Source organism: Nerophis ophidion, linkage group LG11, assembly GCF_033978795.1.
Source record: "Nerophis ophidion isolate RoL-2023_Sa linkage group LG11, RoL_Noph_v1.0, whole genome shotgun sequence".
Lineage (NCBI taxonomy): Eukaryota > Metazoa > Chordata > Actinopteri > Syngnathiformes > Syngnathidae > Nerophis > Nerophis ophidion.
The window spans coordinates 24,050,785-24,072,649 of NC_084621.1; the positions used below are offsets into that span (position 1 = coordinate 24,050,785).

The 21,865-nt window shown below is 40.7% G+C and overlaps 1 protein-coding gene across 1 annotated transcript in view; it reads right to left on the reverse strand.

Annotated features, from left to right (window-relative positions):
* si:dkey-22o22.2 (neural-cadherin) overlaps positions 1-21,865 on the reverse strand; it is a 294,515-nt gene that overhangs the window by 115,631 nt on the left and 157,019 nt on the right. The window contains exons 8-10 of the mRNA XM_061915447.1: positions 16,018-16,190; positions 13,959-14,127; positions 13,721-13,891 (exon numbers count right to left, since the gene is read on the reverse strand). Of these exons, the coding sequence (XP_061771431.1) occupies positions 13,721-13,891; positions 13,959-14,127; positions 16,018-16,190 (513 nt within the window). The remainder of the gene's footprint in view (positions 1-13,720; positions 13,892-13,958; positions 14,128-16,017; positions 16,191-21,865) is intronic.

A 21,865-nucleotide genomic window follows, 5' to 3' on the forward strand; every position in this document is an offset into this window, starting at 1 on the left:
TACCTGGAACTTGAAATAGGCCACCCGGCCTGAATCCACACTTGGTAGTAGTTTAGTCAGTAGTTTAGTCGTGGATGTACACTGTATAGTGAGGAATCCAATAAAAATTGTATTTGATTTGATTTGACATTAAAAGATTAGATCATTTAATTGCGCGCCATTGGTATTGTGCTTACAACTGTCAACACTGAATATTGCATTGTTGCATTTCTTTTCACAGTTTATGAACTTACATTCATATTTTTTGGAAGTATTATTCAATAAATATATTTATAAAGGATTTTTGAATTCTTGCTATTTTTAGAATATCTTTAAAAAATCTCACCTTCAAGCACCCCCAGGGGTACGCGTACCCCCATTTGAGCACCACTGCTCTAGACTGTTATCGGCGCAAAGTTCAAAAGCCAGCATCTGTGATGGTATGGGGGTGTATTAGTGCCCAAGGCATGGGTAACTTACACATCTGTGAAGGCACCATTAATGCTGAAAGGTACATACAGGTTTTGGAACAACATATGGTGCCATCATGGACGCCCCTGCTTATTCCAGCAAAACAATGCCAAGCCACATTCAGCACGTGTTACAACAGCTTGGCTTCGTAAAAAAAAAAAATGCGGGTACTTTCCTGGCCCGCCTGCAGTCCAGACCTGTCTCCCATCGAAAATGTGTGAAGTGTAAAATACGACAACGGAGACCCCGGACTGTTGAACGACTGAAGCTCTACGTAAAAAAAGAATGGGAAAGAATTCCACTTTCAAAGCTTCGACAATTAGTTTCTTCAGTTCCAAAACGTTTATTGAGTGTTGTCAAAAGAAAAGGTGATGTAACACAGTGGTGAACATGCCCTTTCCCAACTACTTTGGTACGTGTTTCAGCTAAGTTAATTATTATTTGCAAAAAAAAAATAAAGTTTATGAGTTTGAACATCAAATATCTTGTCTATGTTGTGCATTCAACTGAATATGGGTTGAAAAGGATTTGCAAATCATTGTATTCCGTTTATATTTACATCTAACACAATTTCCCAACTCATAAGGAAACAGGGTTTGTAATGATAATGTACATTATCACACAAGTTTAGTATGCTTAAAGGCCGTTGCTATACCAGGGTTTGTTGTTAAGGCGGCAAGCGCCTAAACCAGAACTGGGCAAATTAAGGCCCGGGGGCCACATGCGCCCCGTTGAGCTTTTCAATCTGGCCCGCCGGAAATTCACAAATAATTGTTTTAGATCTTTAAGATGGAAAGTGTAGCTGCCATTATGATGTTTTTTAATGACTGTAAGTCTTCAACTATACTAAGTCTTTCAATGCTTGGAATCTGCATGATATACTAGTTACTCTGGTCATCTCATTAGTTACTATGGTCATCTCATTAGTTACTATGGTCATCTAATTAGTTACTATGGTAATCTAATTAGTTTCTATGGTCATCTAATTAGATACTATGGTAATCTAATTTGTTACTATGGTCATCTCATTAGTTACTATGGTCATCTAATAACTTACTATGGTCACTATGAGATATCTCAGATTGTAGGTGGGGTTTTTTCTCACTGTTTGTTGCATTTTGGTTGCGTTTCGGTTGATTGTAAAATATGTTGTCAATATTCAGTGTTTTATCATTCATAGTTAATATTGTAAAACCCACATTCTTTATTTTCATGTACATTCTGGGTGTCTCATTCAGTAAAAAAATGTTATGGTTGACCAGAACTTTTTAGAGGCGGTGTAGTACCAAATATTATTCATCACGGTATAGCTCGGTTAGTAGAGTGGCCGTGCCACAACTTGAGGGTTCCAGGTTCGATTCCCGCTTTTGCCATCCAAGTCACTGCCGTTGTGTCCTCGGGCAAGACACTTTACCCGCCTGCTCCCAGTGCCACCCACGCTGGTTTAAATGTAACTTAGATATTGGGTTTCACCATGTAAAGTGCTTTGAGTCACTAGAGAAAAGCGCTATATAAATATCAGAGATGTCCGATAATATCGGCAGGCCGATATGATTTAAAATGTAATATCGGAATTTATGGATATCGGTTTCAAAAAGAAAAATTAATTACTTTTTAAAATGCTGTTGTAGGGTAAAACACGGATATAAACCCAGTCAACAGCCCCTCCCCTCTCTCCTCTCCCACACGCAACACAGGAGTTGACGACTGCAGCATGAGAAGTTTACTGGCGACGCTTGATGACCTCATCAAACCGCCGTGAGCGAAACACAACAACAACAAGAGTGTGTTGTTGCCGGTGCTGTAGCCGTGGCTAACAAGCCAGCTCTCTCAGTGACTGACTAATGACACCATGTCTTTGGTTTGGGGTTATTTTAAAGCGTGTCTGACGGATAAAAAACTGGCAATTTGCAATGACTGCAAAAAGTTGGTTATGCAAGGAGGAACCAAGACGTCTTCCTTTATTACGAGCAATTTGATCTCCCACCTCTTCAAGAATCATAAGGAGATACATGATGAATACAAGCGGAAGATGGATGAAAAGCAAACAGCGAAAACAAGTAGTACCACACAGTTGTCACTTAAAGACTCCGCCAAGAAAAAACAAAAAATACAACAAAAACCACCCCAGGGTGAAAGCCCACGTTGTGGTCAGGGACAACGCACGCAGTATGGCAAAAGCTACGGTGGAGTTTGGTGTGGGTAGTCAGACCTGCATGGCGCACACTTTGCAGCTTGCAGTGAACGGAGGTGCCTTGGCTCAACACAGAATTTAAGAAGCTCTGGTTGACTGCTAGGCCACTTCAAGCAGTCACAACCAGCTTGCAGAACATTTTGTTACTCATACAATTACGTTAGAGCCGGGCAGATTGAGCCCAGTTTATAATTTCCTGTTTTACAGTATACCAGGCAGCCTTGCACTAAAGGAGGACTATGTTATTGTTTACTTTAATATTCTAGTATATGCTGGACAGAAGCTGTGTGCCTTCATTGTTTCTGTAGCTGTTTTGAGGCATGTTTAAAAAAAATAAATAATGCACTTTGTGAAAGTCAAAGTATAGTATTTCCCATAGTTGTAGTGGGTATCAGGATTATCTCAGGGAGAGCATGTGCCAAATTCCAAGCTGCTGTTTTGAGGCATGTTAAAAAAAAAGGTATGCACTTTGTGACTTCAATAATAAATATGGCAGTGCCATGTTGGCACTTTTTTCCATAACTTGAGTTGATTTATTTTGGAAAAACCTTGTTACATTTTTTAATGCATCCAGTGGGGCATCACAAAAAAATTAGGCATGATAATTTGTTAATTCCACGAGTATGTATCGGTATCGGTTGATATCGGAATCGGCAAAAAGGCCATTATCGGACATCTCTAATAAATATAATTCACTTCACTAGTATCGTGATACTATACTAATACCGGTATACCGTACAACCCTACTACAGATATAATGGAAATATTTGATTGTGTCATCCATAATAAGGGTGTTAACGTATGGCAGGGGTCACCAACGTGTTATTTATTTACTAGCAAGCTGGTCTTGCTTTGCTCGACATTTTTAATTCTAAGAGAGACAAAACTCAAATAGAATTTGAAAATCCAAGAAAATATTTTAAAGACTTGGTCTTCACTTGGCCCTGCGATGAGGTGGCGACTTGTCCAGGGTGTACCCCGCCTTCCGCCCGATTGTAGCTGGGATAGGCGCCAGCGCCCCCCGCGACCCCGAAAGGGAAGAAGCGGTAGAAATGGATGGATGGATGGATGGGTCTTCACTTGTTTAAATAAATTCATTTATTTTTTTACTTTGCTTCTTATAACTTTCAGAAAGACAATTTTAGAGAAAAAATACAACCTTAAAAATTATTTTAGAATTTTTAAACACATATACCTTTTTACCTTTTAAAATCCTTCCTCTTCTTTCCTGACAATTTAAATCTATGTTCAAGTCAATTAATTTTTTTTATTGTAACGAATAATAAATACATTTCTATTTAATTCTTCATTTTAGCTTCTGTTTTTTCGACAAAGAATATTTGTGAAATATTTCTTCAAACTTATTATGATTGAAATAAAAAAAAAATATTCTGGCAAATCTAGAAAATCTTTAGAATCAAATTTAAATCTTATTTCAAAGTCTTTTGAATTTCTTTTAAAATTTTTGTTCTGGAAAATTTAGAAGAAATAATGATTTGTCTTATAGCTTGGTCCAATTTTTTATATATTCTAACAAAGTGCAGATTGGATTTTAACCTATTTAAAACATGTCATCAAAATTCTAAAATTAATCTTAATCAGGAAAAATTACTAATCATGTTCCGTAAATTATTTTTTTTTATTTTTTCAAAAAGATTCGAATTAGCTACATTTTCTCTTCTTTTTTTGCGGTTGAATTTTGGATTTTCAAGTGTCGAAATTGAAGATAAACTATGTTTCAAATATAAATTGTAATTTTTTCCTGTTTTCTCCTCTTTTAAACCGTTCAATTAAGTGTTTTTTTCATCATTTATTCTCTACAAAAAACCTTTCGTAAAAGGAAAAAAAATGTACGACGGAATGACAGACAGAAATACCCATTTATATATATTATATATATATATACATATATATATATATATATATATACATATATATATATATATATATATATATATACACATAGATACATACATATATATATACACATAGATACATACATATATATATATATATATATATATATATATATATATATATATATATATATATATATATATATATATATATATATATATATATTTATTAAAGGTAAATTGAGCAAATTGGCTATTTCTGGCCATTTATTTAAGTGTGTATCAAACTGGTAGCCCTTCGCATTAATCAGTACCCAAGAAGTAGCTCTTGGTTTCAAAAATGTTGCTGACCCCTGATGTATTGTGATGAATGCTGGAAGAAGACTAAATGAATTCATGTCCCGGAAAGATTTCAATCTGGCTGTTAAATAGTTAACGAGGCACTCTCCTAATCTGACGAGGACGACTTGTGACGCCACGCTTATCAAAACACATATTTGCACACATCGCAAACAAACACGCACTCGTGGGAGCCGCCGGCAAACATTTCATCAGCCTTCAGATGACGAGGATGCGGCGTGACGGCCGGCAGCCGACTGACAAACTTCACCTGATCCCGACACAGGCTTTTGGCGGCGGCAAAGTGGAACGCGACGGGCGACGGGAGGAAGGAGGAAACTGGAGTGTAAAGTCGGGTGCGTCGCCGTCCTGTGTCACACAAAACAAATCTGAGGGAGGACACGCTGAGCGACGGCTGAGAACATTCCCGGGTGTGAGTGATGAATATTAATGAGTCTTAGCAACAGCTGCGCTAGTAAGAGCATGGAGACGCGGCTCACTGGTACCAGTTAGCGCAAATAAAGACTGTGGCCGTGTCTTTTAGTATACTTCAATACTATGCGCGGTTTGCGGTCTCATTTGCGGATAAACCGCGGGTCGGGCGGTTGACATGACAAAAAAATACATTTTAATAAGATTCGGGCGGGTGGCGGTTGAACCATCCAGAAATATTTGATATGCATGGTTCTGTGATCGGTATCCTTTACCATTCAAAGTGCCATTTAAAGGGGAACATTATCACAATTTCAAAAGGGTTAAAAACAATAGAAATCAAATCCCAGTGGCTTGTTTTATTTTTTGAATTTTTAAAAAAAATTTTACCGGTCCCGGAATATCCCTAAATAAAGCTTTAAAATGCATTATTTTCGCTATCTTCAAAACCACTATCCATTTCCCTGTGAAGTCATACAGTGCTGCCAATACAAACAACATGGCGGTTACCACAGCAAGATATAGCGACATTAGCTGGGATTCAGACTCGGATTTCAGCGGCTTAAGCGATTCAACAGATTACGCATATATTGAAACAGATGGTCGGAGTATGGAGGCAGATAGCGAAAACGAAATTGAAGAAGAAATTGAAGCTATTGAGCGAATAGCTATTGACGCTATTCGGCCATAGCGTGGGTGTACCTAATGAAGTGGCCCATAGCATGGCTGCCTTATTAGCATCGCCGGTAAAATGTGCGGACCAAACGATCAGGACTTTCGCATCTTGTGACACTGGAGCAACTTAAATCCGTCGATTGGTAAGTGTTTGTTTCGCATTAAATGTGGGTATCTAGTTTCAAATGTACATACAGCTAGCGTAAATAGCATTTTAGCATCGATTAGCGTAGCATGTTAGCATCGATTAGCTGGCAGTCATGCTGCGACCAAATATGTCTGATTGTGATTTCGTTGACTTAATCGTTGCAAATGCATCTGCAGGTTATCCATACATCTCTGTGCCATGTCTGTCTTAGCATCGCCGGTAAAATGTGAAGACACTCTGGTACATTCAATGGGGGTCTGGCGGCAGATTTCTTGCCAGTGGTGCAACTTGAATCCCTCCCTGTTAGTGTTGTTACACCCTCCGACAACACACCGACGAGGCATGATGTCTCCAAGGTTCCAAAAAATAGTAGAAAAAATGGAAAATAACAGAGCTGAGACCCGGTGTTTGTAATGTGAAAATGAAAATGGCGGGTGTGTTACCTCGGTGACGTCACGTTCTGACGTCATCGCTAAAAGACCGATAAACAGAAAGGCGTTTAATTTGCCAAAATTCACCCATTTAGAGTTCGGAAATCGATTAAAAAAATACATGGTCTTTTTTCTGCAACATCAAGGTATATATTGACGCTTGCATAGGTTTGGTGATAATGTTCCCCTTAAGGCCGGTGTCATAAAGCGAAGAAGACAATAAGAGACGCTATTATTTTCCTGAATGACTGCCCGTAGTCACACAGATATTAAATATTAGGGCGTGCTACGAAGCCATTGGCTTTGTCGCCTACTACAACATGTACGATCTGCTTGTCAGTCCAGCATCATGTTGTGTGTGGCTTTCGCGGCAACACGCACACAACTGCAAGGCATACTGGGTGACTCAGAGTACACTAATGGTTGTGATATAAACAATTTTAACACTCTTAGTAATATGCGCCACGCTGTGAAGCCACACCAATTAAGAACGACAAACACATTTCGGGAGAACATCCTCACAGTAACACAACATAAACGCAACACAACAAATACCCATAATCCTTTGTATTCAAGACAATTCCTGACTATTTCATACACCCCGCTAGCAGCAAACCCCGTGCGTCGGTAAGGTGGGCGGGGTTGGGGGCGCGGGGGTGTAAAATATATTCAGGAATTGTCACGGACACAAAGGATGATGGGTATTTGTTGTGTTGTGTTTATGTTGTGTTACTGTGAGGATGTTCTCCCGAAATGTGTGTGTCATTCTTGTTTGGTGTGGCTTCACAGCGTGGCGCATATTAGTAAGTGTTAAAGTTGTTTATATCACAACCATCAGTGTACTCTGTATCACACAGTATGCCTTTCAGTCTTAAATCGTGTGATTGCGGAAGCTGCACACAACATGTTGCCGGACCAACAATCAATTCGTACATGTTGTTGAAGGTGTCTAAGGCAATGGCTCCGCAGCACGTCCACATTCTTGTAATCAGGATGAACGCAATTGGATGGTCGCGGGAACATTGGCGGCTCCAATTGTCTTCATTACTCTGTGAAACAGATTTAAATAGATCTGTGAGTGGTATAGGCGGTTAACCTCTGATGTATATCAGCGGGCGGTTGGCGGGCGGCTACGGTCCTGATAAAATGTTGGTTCGGGTGGACGGCGGGTGGATGACGGCTTTGGTGATGCGGATGCGGATGATATAATTGCCTATCCGCGCCTACTATGTAGACTGCGGACTTGGTTTGTGTAGGGCTGTTCCATATCCCTAATCATCTCTTTCCTGCCACAAATAATTGTGATTTTGGACTGAATCGCAAACTAGATAACATTTTGGAGAAGCCGCCTGCTCGGCAAGACGAGGTATGATTCATTTCAGGACCAGAAATAAACAATTACAGTGAAATGCTCAAATATGCTTTTGCAAACATTCTAATTTGGATTGTTTTCCCTGGCGGTCCTGGTACACTGCAAAAACTGAAATCTAAGTAAGATGAAATATCTCAAATAAGGGTGATATTTTCTTATTTTCTGTCTGATAAGCTAATTATTCTCCTTAAGCAGATTTGATGTTAGTGTTTTACTTGTTTTAAGGGTTTTGGTCCTAAATGATTACAGCTTATTGTTGAGATGTTATGACCTATATTGAGTGAAACATGCTGGAAACTCGAATATCAACTGATGCAAAGCTGTGTCATCAACACTCACAAGTATGAAACTACTTTTTAAAAGAAATAATGTCTTACTTCAAGTATGAAAAACAAAATCATTATGTCAAAATAATGGCACTAGCATTTACTTAATTTAAGAATATTTTTCAACATATTGAGCAAAAAAAGTGCACTTGTTTTTAGTGACAAACCAAACCCTGTTTCCATACGAGTTGGGAAATTGTGTTGGATGTAAATATAAACGGAATACAATGATTTGCAAATCTTTTTCAACCCATATTCAGTTGAATATGCTACAAAGACAACATATTTGATGTTCAAACTGATAAACATTTTTTTTTTTTTGCAAATAATCATTAACTTTAGAATTTGATGGCCGCAACACGTGACAAAGAAGTTGGTAAAGGTGGCAATAAATACTGATAAAGTTGAGGAATGCTCATCAAACACTTGTCCCATCCATCCATCCATCCATCTTCTTCCGCTTATCCGAGGTCGGGTCGCGGGGGCAGCAGCCTAAGCAGGGAAGCCCAGACTTCCCTTTCCCCAGCCACTTCGTCTAGCTCTTCCCGGGGGATCCCGAGGCGTTCCCAGGCCAGCCGGGAGACATAGTCTTCCCAACGTGTCCTGGGTCTTCCCCGTGGCAAACCGATCCAGTGAGAGCTGAAGATCCCGGTCAGATCAAGCCATCAGGACCACATCATCTGCAAAAAGCAGAGACCTAATCCTGCGGTCACCAAACCGGAACCCCTCAACGCCTTGACTGCGCCTAGAAATTCTGTCCATAAAAGTTATGAACAGAATCGGTGACAAAGGACAGCCTTGGCGGAGTCCAACCCTCACTGGAAATGTGTTCGACTTACTGCCGGCAATGCGGACCAAGCTCTGGCACTGATCATACAGGGAGCGGACCGCCACAATAAGACAGTCCGATACCCCATACTCTCTGAGCACTCCCCACAGGACTTCCCGAGGGACACGGTCGAATGCCTTCTCCAAGTCCACAAAGCACATGTAGACTGGTTGGGCAAACTCCCATGCACCCTCAAGAACCCTGCCGAGTGTATAGAGCTGGTCCACAGTTCCACGACCAGGACGAAAACCACACTGTTCCTCCTGAATCCGAGGTTCGACTATCCGGCATAGCCTCCTCTCTAGTACACCTGAATAAACCTTACCAGGAAGGCTGAGGAGTGTGATCCCACGATAGTTGGAACACACCCTCCGGTCCCCCTTCTTAAAGAGAGGAACCACCATCCCGGTCTGCCAATCCAGAGGTACCGCCCCGATGTCCACGCGATGCTGCAGAGTCTTGTCAACCAAGACAGCCCCACAGCATCCAGAGCCTTAAGGAACTCCGGGTGGATCTCGTCCACCCCCGGGGCCTTGCCACCGAGGAGCTTTTTAACTACCTCAGCGACCTCAACCCCAGAAATAGGAGAGTCCACCACAGATTCTCCAGGCACTGCTTCCTCATAGGAAGACGTGTTGGTGGGATTGAGGAGGTCTTCGAAGTATTCCTTCCACCTATCCACAACATCCACAGTTGAGGTCAGCAGAACACCATCCGCACCATACATGGTGTTGATAGTGCACTGCTTCCCCTTCCTGAGGCGGCGGATGGTGGTCCAGAATCGCTTCGAAGCCGTCCGGAAGTCGTTTTCCATGGCTTCCCCGAAATCCTCCCATGTCCGAGTTTTTGCCTCAGCGACCGCTGAAGCCGCACACCGCTTGGCCTGTCGGTACCTGTCCACTGCCTCCGGAGTCCTATGAGCCAAAAGGACCCGATAGGACTCCTTCTTCAGCTTGACGGCATCCCTCACCGCTGATGTCCACCAAGGGGTTTTAGGATTTCCGCCCCGACAGGCACCAACTACCTTGCGGCCACAGCTCCGATCTGCCGCCTCGACAATAGAGGTGCGGAACATGGTCCACTCGGACTCAATGTCCAGCACCTCCCTCGTGACATGTTCGAAGTTCTTCCGGAGGTGGGAATTGAAACTTTCTCTGACAGGAGACTCTGCCAGACGTTCCCAGCAGACCCACACAATGCGTTTGGGCCTGCCAGGTCGGTCCGGTATCCTCCCCCACCATCGTAGCCAACTCACCACCAGGTGGTGATTGGTAGAAAGCTCTGCCCCTCTCTTCACCCGGGTGTCCAAAACATGAGGCCGCAAATCCGATGACACAACTACAAAGTCGATCATGGAACTGCGGCCTAGAGTGTCCCGGTGCCAAGTGCACATATGGACACCCTTATGTTTGAACATGGTGTTTGTAATGGACAAATTGTGACGAGCACAAAAGTCCAATAACAAAACACCACTCTGGTTCAGTTCCGGGCGTCCATTCTTCCCAATCACGCCTCTCCAGGTTTCACTGTCGTTGCCAACATGAGCGTTGAAGTCCCCCAGTAGGACAAGGGAATCACCCGGGGGGAGCACTTTCCAGTACTCCCTCGAGTGTACCCAAAAAGGGTGGGTACTCTGAACTGCTGTTTGGTGCGTAAGCACAAACAACAGTCAGGACCCGTCCCCCCACCCGAAGGCGGAGGGAGGCTACCCTTTCATCCACTGGGTTGAACTCCAACGTGCAGGCTTTAAGCCGGGGGGCAACCAGAATTGCCACCCCAGCCCGTTGCCTCTCACTGTCGGCAACGCCAGAGTGGAAGAGGGTCCAGTCCCTCTCGAGAGAAGTGGTTCCAGAGCCCTTGCTGTGCGTCGAAGTGAGTCCGACTATATTCAGTCGGAACTTCTCGACTTCGCGCACTAGCTCTGGCTCTTTCTCCCCCAGTGAGGTGACGTTCCACGTCCCAAGAGCTAGCTTCTGTAGCCGAGGATCGGACCGCCAAGTGCCCTGCCTTCGGCTGCCGCCCAGCTCACATTGCACCCGACCTCTATGAAGAAGACATCCCACAGGTGTGCAGGCTAATTGGGGAAAGTTGGGCGCCATAATTTGGTATAAAAGCAGCTTCCATGAAATGCTAAGTAATTCAAAAAACAAGGATGGGGCGAGGGTCACCACTTTGTAAGCAAATTGTCGAAGAGTTTTACAACAACATTTCTCAACGAGCTATTTTACCATCTACGGTCAGTAAAATCATCAAAAAGTTCAGAGAATCTGGAGAAATCACTGCACGTAAGCGATGATATTATGGACTTTTGATCCCTCAGGCGGTACTGCATCAAAAACCGGCATCAGTGTGTAAAGGATATCACCACACGGGCTAAGGAACACTTAATAAAACCACTGTCAGTAACTACAGTTGGTCGCTACATCTGTAAGTGCAAGTTAAAACTCTACTATGCAAAGTCAAACCCATTTATCAACAGTATCCTGAAACGCCGCCGGCTTGGCTGGGGTTTTGTAAAACACTTATACCATGATCAGTGTTGGGACTAACGCGTTACTTTGTAATGCTGTTATTTTCGGCAGTAACTATTGGTCTAAGGCGTTATTTTCTTATATTCAGTAACTCAGTTACAGTTACTAAATGATGCGTTACTGCGTTATTTTTTCCGATGCCACTTCATCTCCACCTAAGCAACAGCGGCTGGATTTTAACGGAGGGACTGCTAGCCAGGACAACATTGATAGAGCCATTGCAGCATATGTGCTAGAAGACATGCAGGCTATTTCTACAGTGGAGTCACTCGCTTTCAGGCAGCTAATTAGCATGATAGCGGGCGTCAAACGACACGAAAACATTTTCCAAGTACCTGGACACAGTGGACAGGGGGTACATAAACATGGAAAGCGAGCTAAAGAAAACACTGAAAACTCAGTCTCTGTTCATCATTCATCACTGAAGGTACACACACTCTGTCAATTCTCTTATAAACTCTTTCATTCTAGACTTCCAGAGTGTTGGATTATCACATCACTCTAAATGTATAGAGCAGGGGTCACCAACCTTTTTGAAACCAAGAGCTACTTCTTGCGAAGGGCTACCAGTTTGATACACACTTAAATAAATTGCCAGAAATAGCCAATTTGCTCAATTTGTCTTTAAAAAATAAATCTATATATATTAAAAAATGGGTATTTTTGTCTGTCATTCCGTCGTACATTTTTTTCCTTTTACGGAAGGTTTTTTGTAGAGAATAAATGATGAAAAAAACACTTAATTGAACCTTTTAAAAGAAGAAAAAACACAAAAAAAATTACAATTACATTTTGAAACATAGTTTATCTTCAATTTCGACTCTTTAAAATTCAAAATTCAACCTAAAAAAATGAAGAGAAAAAGTAGCTAATTCGAATCTTTTTGAAAAAAATTTAAAAAATAATTTATGGAACATCATTAGTAATTTTTCCTGATTAAGATTAATTTTAGAATTTTGATGACATGTTTTAAATAGGTTAAAATCCAATCTGCACTTTGTTAGAATATACAACACATTGGACCAAGCATTATTTCTAACAAAGACAAATCATTATTTCTTCTAGATTTTCAAGAACAAAAATTTTAAAAAAAATTCAAAAGACTTTGAAATAAGATTTAAATTTGATTTTAAAGATTTTCTAGATTTGCCAGAATCATTTTTTTAAATTTTAATCATAATAATTTTGAAGAAATATTTCACAAATATTCTTCATCGAAAAAACAGAAGCTAAAATGAGGAAATAAATTAAAATGTATTTACTATTCATTACAATAAAATAAAAATAAAAGAATACTTGAACATTGGTTTAAATTGTCAGGAAAGAAGAGGAAGGAATTTAAAAGGTAAAAAGGTATATGTGTTTAAAAATCCAAAAATCATTTTTAAGGTTGTATTTTTTTCTCTAAAATTGTCTTTCTGAAAGTTATAAGAAGCAAAGTAAAAAAATAAATGAACTTATTTAAACAAGTGAAGCCCATGTCTTTAAAATATTTTCTTGGATTTTCAAATTCTATTTTGTCTCTCTTAGAATTAAAAATGTCGAACAAAGCGAGACCAGTTTTCTCGTAAATAAATACAATTTAAAAAATATTGTCAGCTCACTGGTAGGTGCTGCTATTTGAGCTAATTTTAGAACAGGGCAGCGGGCGACTCATCTGGTCCTTACGGGCTACCTGGTGCTCGCGGGCAACGCGTTGATGACCCCTGATATAGACTATAAAGTTCACAAACATAAAGAGGGATCCTAGTGGGCCAGGCCAATCTTCCCTTTTCTCTAAACTAAAACTGGGGAAATGTGTAGAATGTTCTGGGCTTCAGTACAGTGTTGATCTCCATAAGACATGATTGTATTTCACAATTCCTTGATGGAAAAAAAACGCCTCGTTAGAATAGTTACTTTTCACAGTAACGCATTACTTTTTGGTGTAAGTAACTGAGTTACTTTTGAACGAAAGTAACTAGTACCTGTAACTAGTTACTGGTTTTCAGTAATTAACCCAACACTGATCATGATACAGTTTTAAGCCATATTGTTCAGCCTGAGTAGCAATACATTTTAATATTCAGCTTTCTCCGCAACGAAAAGCGAAAAGTGTAACAGTCGATGCTAATGCTAACGATCAGCGATCACTCACACTGGTAGCGGCTGTTCTCAAACTTGGGGTCGTTGTCGTTCTGGTCGGCGATGAGGACGGTAATCTGACAGATGCCAATGAGCGGCTCCTCGGCTTGGTCCGTGGCCGTCACGGACAGCGTGAACTCTCTCTGCCGCTCTCGATCGAAGCTCGCCGTCGTCGTGATGACGCCTGGCAGACGGCGGCACGTTAGCGAGGGAGGCTGGTGGGCGGCGCCCCAGCGGGCCCCAAAACTTACCCGTGTCGGCGTCGATGTCAAAACCAACGGAGACCGCGTCTCTGTGCATGATGCCATATTTGACCTCTCCGTTCACCCCCATGTCGGCGTCGTGGGCCTGGACCTTCAGCACGAAAGTCCCGGGGGGCTGGTTCTCTAGGACTGCGGCGTTCAGACTGTAGTTCTGACACTGTGACCACAAATAAACAAAATTAGATATCTGAAGCGTTAAACTGAGACGGAACCTTTAAGGGGAACTACACTTTTTCGGGGGGGGGGGTTCCCTATCGTACACAATAATTATGAGAATCATTATCTTTTTTTTTTAGTTTAGTTTAGTTTAGTCTTATTTTGAATGGACAATGCACAGAAACATTAAGCTCAAAGGCAGATATGTTCTGTACCACATTAAAGCTAAATAGCTAATTTCCATCTGCAGTCACTGGCTAGTAGAGGATTTTTTCTGTTGTGTTTATATTGTGTTACGGTGCGGATGTTCTCCAGAAATGTGTTTGTCATTCTTGTTTGGTGTGGGTTCACAGTGTGGCGCATATTTGTAACAGTGTTAGGTGTATATTGTAGCGTCTCGGAAGAGTTATGGCTGCAAGGGGTTCTGGATATTTGATCTGTTGTGTTTATGTTGTGTTACGGTGCAGATGTTCTCCAGAAATGTGTTTGTCATTCTCGTTTGGTGTGGGTTCACAGTGTGGCGCATATTTGTAACAGTGTTAGGTGTATATTGTAGCGTCCCGGAAGAGTTAGGGCTGCAAGGGATTCTGGATATTTGATCTGTTGTGTTTATGTTGTGTTACGGTGCAAATGTTCTCCTGAAAATGTGTTTTGTCATTCTTGTTTGGTGTGGGTTCACAGTGGGGCGCATATTTGTAACAGTGTTAGGTGTATATTGTAGCGTCCCGGAAGAATTATGGCTGCAAGGGGTTCTGGATATTTGATCTGTTGTGTTTATGTTGTGTTGCGGTGCAGATTTTCTCCTGAAAATGTGTTTTGTCATTCTTGTTTGGTGTGGGTTCACAGTGTGACGCATATTTGTAACAGTGTTAGGTGTATATTGTAGCGTCCCGGAAGAGTTAGCGCTGCAAGGGGTTCTGGATATTTGATCTGTTGTGTTTATGTTGTGTTACGGTGCGGATGTTCTCCTGAAAATGTGTTTTGTCATTCTTGTTTGGTGTGGGTTCACACTGTGGCACATATTTGTAACAGTGTAAGGTGTATAATGTAGCGACCCGGAAGAGCTAGTGCTGCAAGGGATTCTGGGTATTTGTTCTGTTGTGTTTATATTGTGTTACGGTGCGGAAGTTGTCCCGAAAAGGTGTTTTGTCATTCTTGTTTGGTGTGGGTTCACAGTGTGGCGCATATTTGTAATAGTGTTAAAGTTGTTTATACGGCCACCCTCAGTGTTACCTGAATGGCTGTTGACCAAGTATGCCCCGCATTCACTTGTGTGCGTGAAAAGCCATAGATATTATGTGATTGGGCTGGCACGCCCCGCAATATTGTTTACTGGGCGGAAATCGGGAGAAATTCGTGAGAATGTTTTGCCGCAGGAGATTTTTCGGGAGGGGCACTGAAATTCGGGAGTCTCCTGGGAAAGTTGGGAGGGTTAGCAAGTATGATTGGGAGACGCAACTGCTCTGTACTTCTCCCTACGTCCGTGCACCACTCCGTTTCTACGGCGTTTTCAAACAGTCATACATTTTACAGTTTGAAACCGAGACCGATCATTTCCGATATCACATTTTAAAGCATTTATCGGCCGATAACATCAACAGTCCGATATTATGGGACATCTCTAGTTAGTACGCTAGAAAAAGATCGCTCTTACAATAACGTTGCTACAGCTTGGTTATTGTACAGGTCATGGAACCTAAATGGCGTTTTGTTGACAGTTTATGAATGCATATTTAAAGTGATTTAAAGGTAGAATTGATTCCTCCCATTAGCTGCATTGCTACCCATAAAGAACGAGCCAATTTTTACATGTTGGCATGCAAAAACAATGGATAGGCCCAATTCCAAAAAAGAGAGTGCAGTTCCCCTTTAAGTGGTCAAACCGGCTCACCTCCTGGAAGACGGGCTTGTTGTTGTTGATGTCGTTGATCCCTACGATGACCTGTGCCGAGCTGCTGAGCGGGTACGGACCGCCGGACGCATTATCGTCGGTGGCTGTGATGGTGAGGACATACTGGGGCCCTCGCAGTCTGGGAGGAGGACTCCGGCGTAACTTAATGATGCCTGAACACAAGAAATAGACACTCAGTAAAACAGAGAGTATCATGGATGTTCTAGAACAGGGGTGTCCAAAGTGTTTTTTTAGCTCCGTCCGAGTGGTTCCCTGGAGCTTTTTCAAAAATGTATAAAAATGGACAAAGATGGGGACAAAAAATATATTTTTTGTTTTAATATACTTTCTGTAGAAGACAAACATGACACAAATCTTCCTAATTGCTAAACAAACGACTATATATATTAAACATGCTTCACTGAGGAGAGGATTTGGCGAGCGCCGCATTGTCCTACTACATTCGGCGGTCCTTGAACTCACCGCAGTTGGTTTACATGTACAAATCCTTCTTTGTCTCATTTTGTCCATCAAACGTTTTATACTGTTCGTGAATGTACTAAAGTGAGCGTTTTTGATGTTATTGACTTGTGCGGTGTACTAATCAGGCATATTTGGTCACTGCATGACTGCAAGCTAATCAATGCTAACATGCTCCTTAGGCTAGCTGTATGTACATATTGCATCATTATGCCTTGTTTGTAGGTATATTTAAGCTCATTTAACTTCTTTTTACGTATGTCCTCTGTGTATTTAATTTATATTTGCATGTCTCATGGCACATTATCTGTACATAATACTGGCTGCACTTCTGATAGTTGTTTGTGTGCCAAGCTGTTCCAGACCACAGCAAAAGTTACCCAGCTTGCAAAGATTGTTATAAATCCATAGAAAGAAGACAGACGTTCACATCTATACCTTTGGCCATTCTGAGCCAGTCATTTGTAAAATAAATATACATTTATTACATATATTTCTGTCAACGAAGATTTACATCAGCCTCCGACACATAGTTATTTTGATAGTAGGCTATTATAGCTAATATAGACACTTACATCATGTGTTGCCTTCATTATAACACTAATACAGTATAAGACTTTTAAAGTAATTTTGAGAGTAGGCTAACATAGCTAACATAGACACTTACATCATGTGTTGCCTCCGTTATAACACTTATATAAGACTTTTATTTTTTGAGGCTCCAGACATGTGGTAGCGGGGTTGTATATTGTAGTGTCCTGGAAGAGTTAGGGCTGCAAGGGGTTCGGGGTATTTGTTCTGTTGTGTTTATGTTGTGTTACGGTGCGGATGTTCTGCCAAAATGTGTTTTTGTCATACTCTTGTTTGGTGTGGGAGTGTGGCGCATATTTGTAACAATGTTAAAGTTGTTTATACCGCCACCCTCAGTGTGACCTGTATGGCTGTTGACCAAGTATGCCTTGCATTCACTTGTGGGTGTGAAAATCCGTAGATATTATGTGACTGGGCTGGCACGCAAAGGCAGAGCCTTTAAGTTTTAATGGCGCTCTGTACTCCTCCCTACGTCCGTGTACCACTCCGTACAGCGGCGTTTTAAAAAGTCATACATTTGACTTAGATTTGTAAGCTACTTCTTTGTTAAAAGCATTTCAAGTGATTTGGGTAGCCCTTTTTGTCTTTTTTTAATTTAATTTTTTAATATTTGTTATTGTTATTATTTATGATTATGTAATACTATGTATTTGCTTTTGTTAAAATGTCCTTGTTGTTGAAAGTGCCTTGACTGTTTGTTGTTCAATAAAAAATACAAATAAAAAAATCTATAAAATAAAAAATTAATATATATATATATGTATATATATATATATTCCTTTTTAAAACAGTCTAAAGGAAGAAAAGATAATAAAGCAGGAAGCACATAAAAAAACAATTAAAAAAACAATTCTACTTCTACAATTCAGGCAGTTGGGAGAGTGGCTGTGCCAGCAACCTGGGTTCCTGGTTCAATCCCCCACCTTCTACCATCCTTGTCACATCCGTTGTGTCCTTGAGCAAGACACCTCACCCTTGCTCCTGATGGGTGCATGGCAGCTCCCGCCATCAGTGTGTGAATTTGCCTTAAAGTTAACGTTCCAATGATTGTCACACACACACTAGGTGTGACCAAAACATTCTCTGCACTTGACCCATCAATCATTTTTTTGTGTCAAAACGAGGACTATGGTGTGGTTTGTTTTCCTGGAATGCAGAGGAAGGTGACGGGACATGGCGTGAATTTTAATTCATTTATAAAAAAAAAAGTGCAAACTAAAGGCACGCACAAGGCGGAGAACAAACTTGGCTAAAAAACAAAAACTACCACAAAGGCAAAACTATGGATATGAAACAAAAGACTCGCTAAAAGTGACATGAATAAACAAAACTTACTTGGGAGGAAATGAGCAGAGCGATACATAACCAGAGAGAACCGAGCATGTAGCAATAACAACAATGACGCCATGCCGACTGCCTGGCAACTACAAGCCTAAATGATAGTGACATGATTAACACAGGTGCGTGAGTCCTAAACAAATCAGGTGCGTGAGTCCAAATGAGCACAGGTGAACAGATCGGTCGTCATGGTGACAAAAAAATGGAGCGTAAACAGGAACTAAAAAGTCTTAAACCAACAGAACATAACTAAACAAAACGTGACCACAGAACATGACATTTTGTTATTCAACCCCAAATTCCAACCCTTGATGCTGAGTGCCATGCAGGTAGTTAATGGCTCACATTTTTATAGTCGTACTCGGCCAAGGTTTGAACTCACGAACTACCCATCTAAGAGCGTGTGAATGGGTGAATGTGGAAACAGTGTCAAAGCGCTATGAGTTCCTTAAAAAGGTAGAAAAGCGCCATACAAGTATAACGCATTTATTATTTACCGTCATATTTTGTGGTCACGTTCTGTTTTGTTTTGGATTCATTGGGCACTCTTGTTTGTTTTGTCACCATGCCAACCAATCAGTTCACCTGTCCCCACGACTCACGTACCCTGATTCATTTGAACTCCATCCATTTCCTACCACTTATTCCCTTTGGGGTCGCGGGGGGCGCTTTTGCCTATCTCAACTACAATGGGGCGGAAGGCGGGGTACACCCTGGAAAAGTCGCCACCTCATCGCAGGGCCAACACAGATAGACTCATTTGAACTCCCGCACCTGTTTTCAAGCACCACAGCACTATTTAAGCCTGTAGTTGCCAGGCATTCAGCCTGGCGACATCACCTTCTACTCACCCTCGACACAACCTTGTTATCCATGCCGATGATCCCTGTTCCTTTCTCGTTCCAAGTAAGTTTTTCGTTACTCATGCCATAGTGCAAGTTTTTGTTTTAGGACCATAGTTTTGCTTTAGTGCAAGTTTTGTTTTCATAACCAAGTTTTGTACCTCCTCCGTGAGCGCTTTTCGTTCGTACCTTTTTTTTACAGTGTAATTAAAAGATGTCTTTACCTTCACGCCGTGTCCGCTCCAATCGCTTTGCACCACGGGAAAACAATCCACACCCAAGTCCAAGTCATGACAACTTACCATATTCAGCTTCAGGGATAAAGAGAGCCTCGTGTGGCTGGGGGAGGGAACTGCAGCTAGGACACCGGCCTCAACTTACAGAGGGGTTACGTTTGCAAATGGTTTGTGTGTGTGTTTCCGGAAACAAATGCCATGTTTTCACGCCAACACCACAGAGCAAAAGAGCACACACACAAACAAACAAATGAACGAACAAACAAACAAACAAACAAAGCAGTATATAAGCCGCTTTTCCAACAATGGAGGCTGCGAGGGAATGAACGCTTTTCGTGAAAATACTTCCAACACTTTGAAGTGACAAAGCTCAACATCGCAATAAGCCAAAAGGCCATCTGCCGTGTGTGAGTGTGTGTGTGTGTGACAATAAAAGACTCTTATTTCCATTTATGTGCACACGTTTATCGCTTTGAAGCCGTGTGTGTGTGTGCAGGAAAGAGCAGAGTGCATGCTGGGTGATAAGGTGACACATATAAACACACACACCCACACACAAACGCGCACAAGATAAACACCACAGCTGAATATCAATAAATAATTATGTGTGTGTTCATGCTTTATATTCGTGCATGTTTGTGTGTGTGTGTGTGTTTTTGGTTTAATGCTCCCCAGCTTTGTACCCAAACACTGGTTACCGCGGCAACCAGGGTCATGTTGCACGTTGTTATGCTAATGCCTGCTAACGAGTAAACAAACATGCTGACTATCCAGGGAAAAAGGAATATGATTTGTATTTCTGATTAGAAGACAGTAACGACGTGCTTAATCACTTGAAGCAGAGCAGTAAAATAAATAAAAAAAAAGACAAAATCTATATTTGGATATGTGGGCGTGGCTTAGAGAGGATGTCACGTGGATGCAAGAACGTGGGCGGTCAACTTTATTTAATACAACAAAAAAGGTTAATCAAAGGTATTAATTTAATAAATACGAACATTGCTGGTTTTATACCTTTAACAAAATCATAGAATTAGGGTTGTGAATATTTGGGAACCTAACTAGTCGATACCAGGGCGGATGATTCGATTCAAAATCGATTCTCAATTCAACAAGGTTCTCTTTTCAAACTGATTCTTATATAACTTGTAATATAACTTTTTTTAAAACAAGTTACAGGTTAAAAAAGGTCCTTCTCTGAAAAAAGTATTTTTAAAAATTTAGTCCTATTAAAAAAAAAAAATATATATATATATATATATATATATATATATATATATATATAGATATATATATTTATTTTTATTTTTTTTAATAGGACTAAATTTATATATATATATATATATATATATATATATATATATATATATATATATATATATATATATATATATATATATATATATATATATATATATATATATATATATATATTGAGGGACGGCGTGGGGCAGTGGGAGAGTTGCCGTGCGCAACCCGAGGGTCCCTGGTTCAAATCCCACCTAGTACCAACCTCGTCACGTCCGTTGTGTCCTGAGCAAGACACTTCACCCTTGCTCCTGATGGGTGCTGGTTGGCGCCTTGCATGGCAGCTCCCTCCATCAGTGTGTGAATGTGTGTGTGAATGGGTAAATGTGGAAGTAGTGTCAAAGCGCTTTGAGTACCTTGAAGGTAGAAAAGCGCTATACAAGTACAACCCATTTATCATTTTATTTATTTATATATACATATATATATATACCGTACTTGAATTGCCGCCGAGGCGCTAATTAATTTAAAACCTTTTCTCACTCCTGCGCTTACCAAAGGCATGCGGTAAAAGTAAGCATGCGCTAATTATTTTAAAACCTCTTCTCACTCCGGCACTTACCAAAGGCATGCAGTAAAAAAATTGACTGTGATGAAAGCTTGGACCTGAAATCCTACTGAATAGCTCTTAATCTTCTTCACGTTATGCGATTTCAAGTTACTGGTATTGAAATCAGCCTCCTCCTTTTTGAAAATGATTACAGGGCAAGTGTCACTCGTGACGTCACGAGTTTGACCGGGCGGCAATACTAAGCATGCGCTAATTATTTTACGAAGCGAGTTTGACCCGGCAGTAATTCAAGGCAGGCGCATACTATATGCCCTGCGGCAATTCAAGGAAATATGGTGTATGTATATATATATATATATATATATATATATATATATGTATATATATATATATATATATATATATATATATATATATATATACCATATTTCCTATATATATGTATGTATATATATATATGTATAAATATATATATACACGCACACACATATATAAATACACACACACATATATACGTACACACAAATATACACACATATATA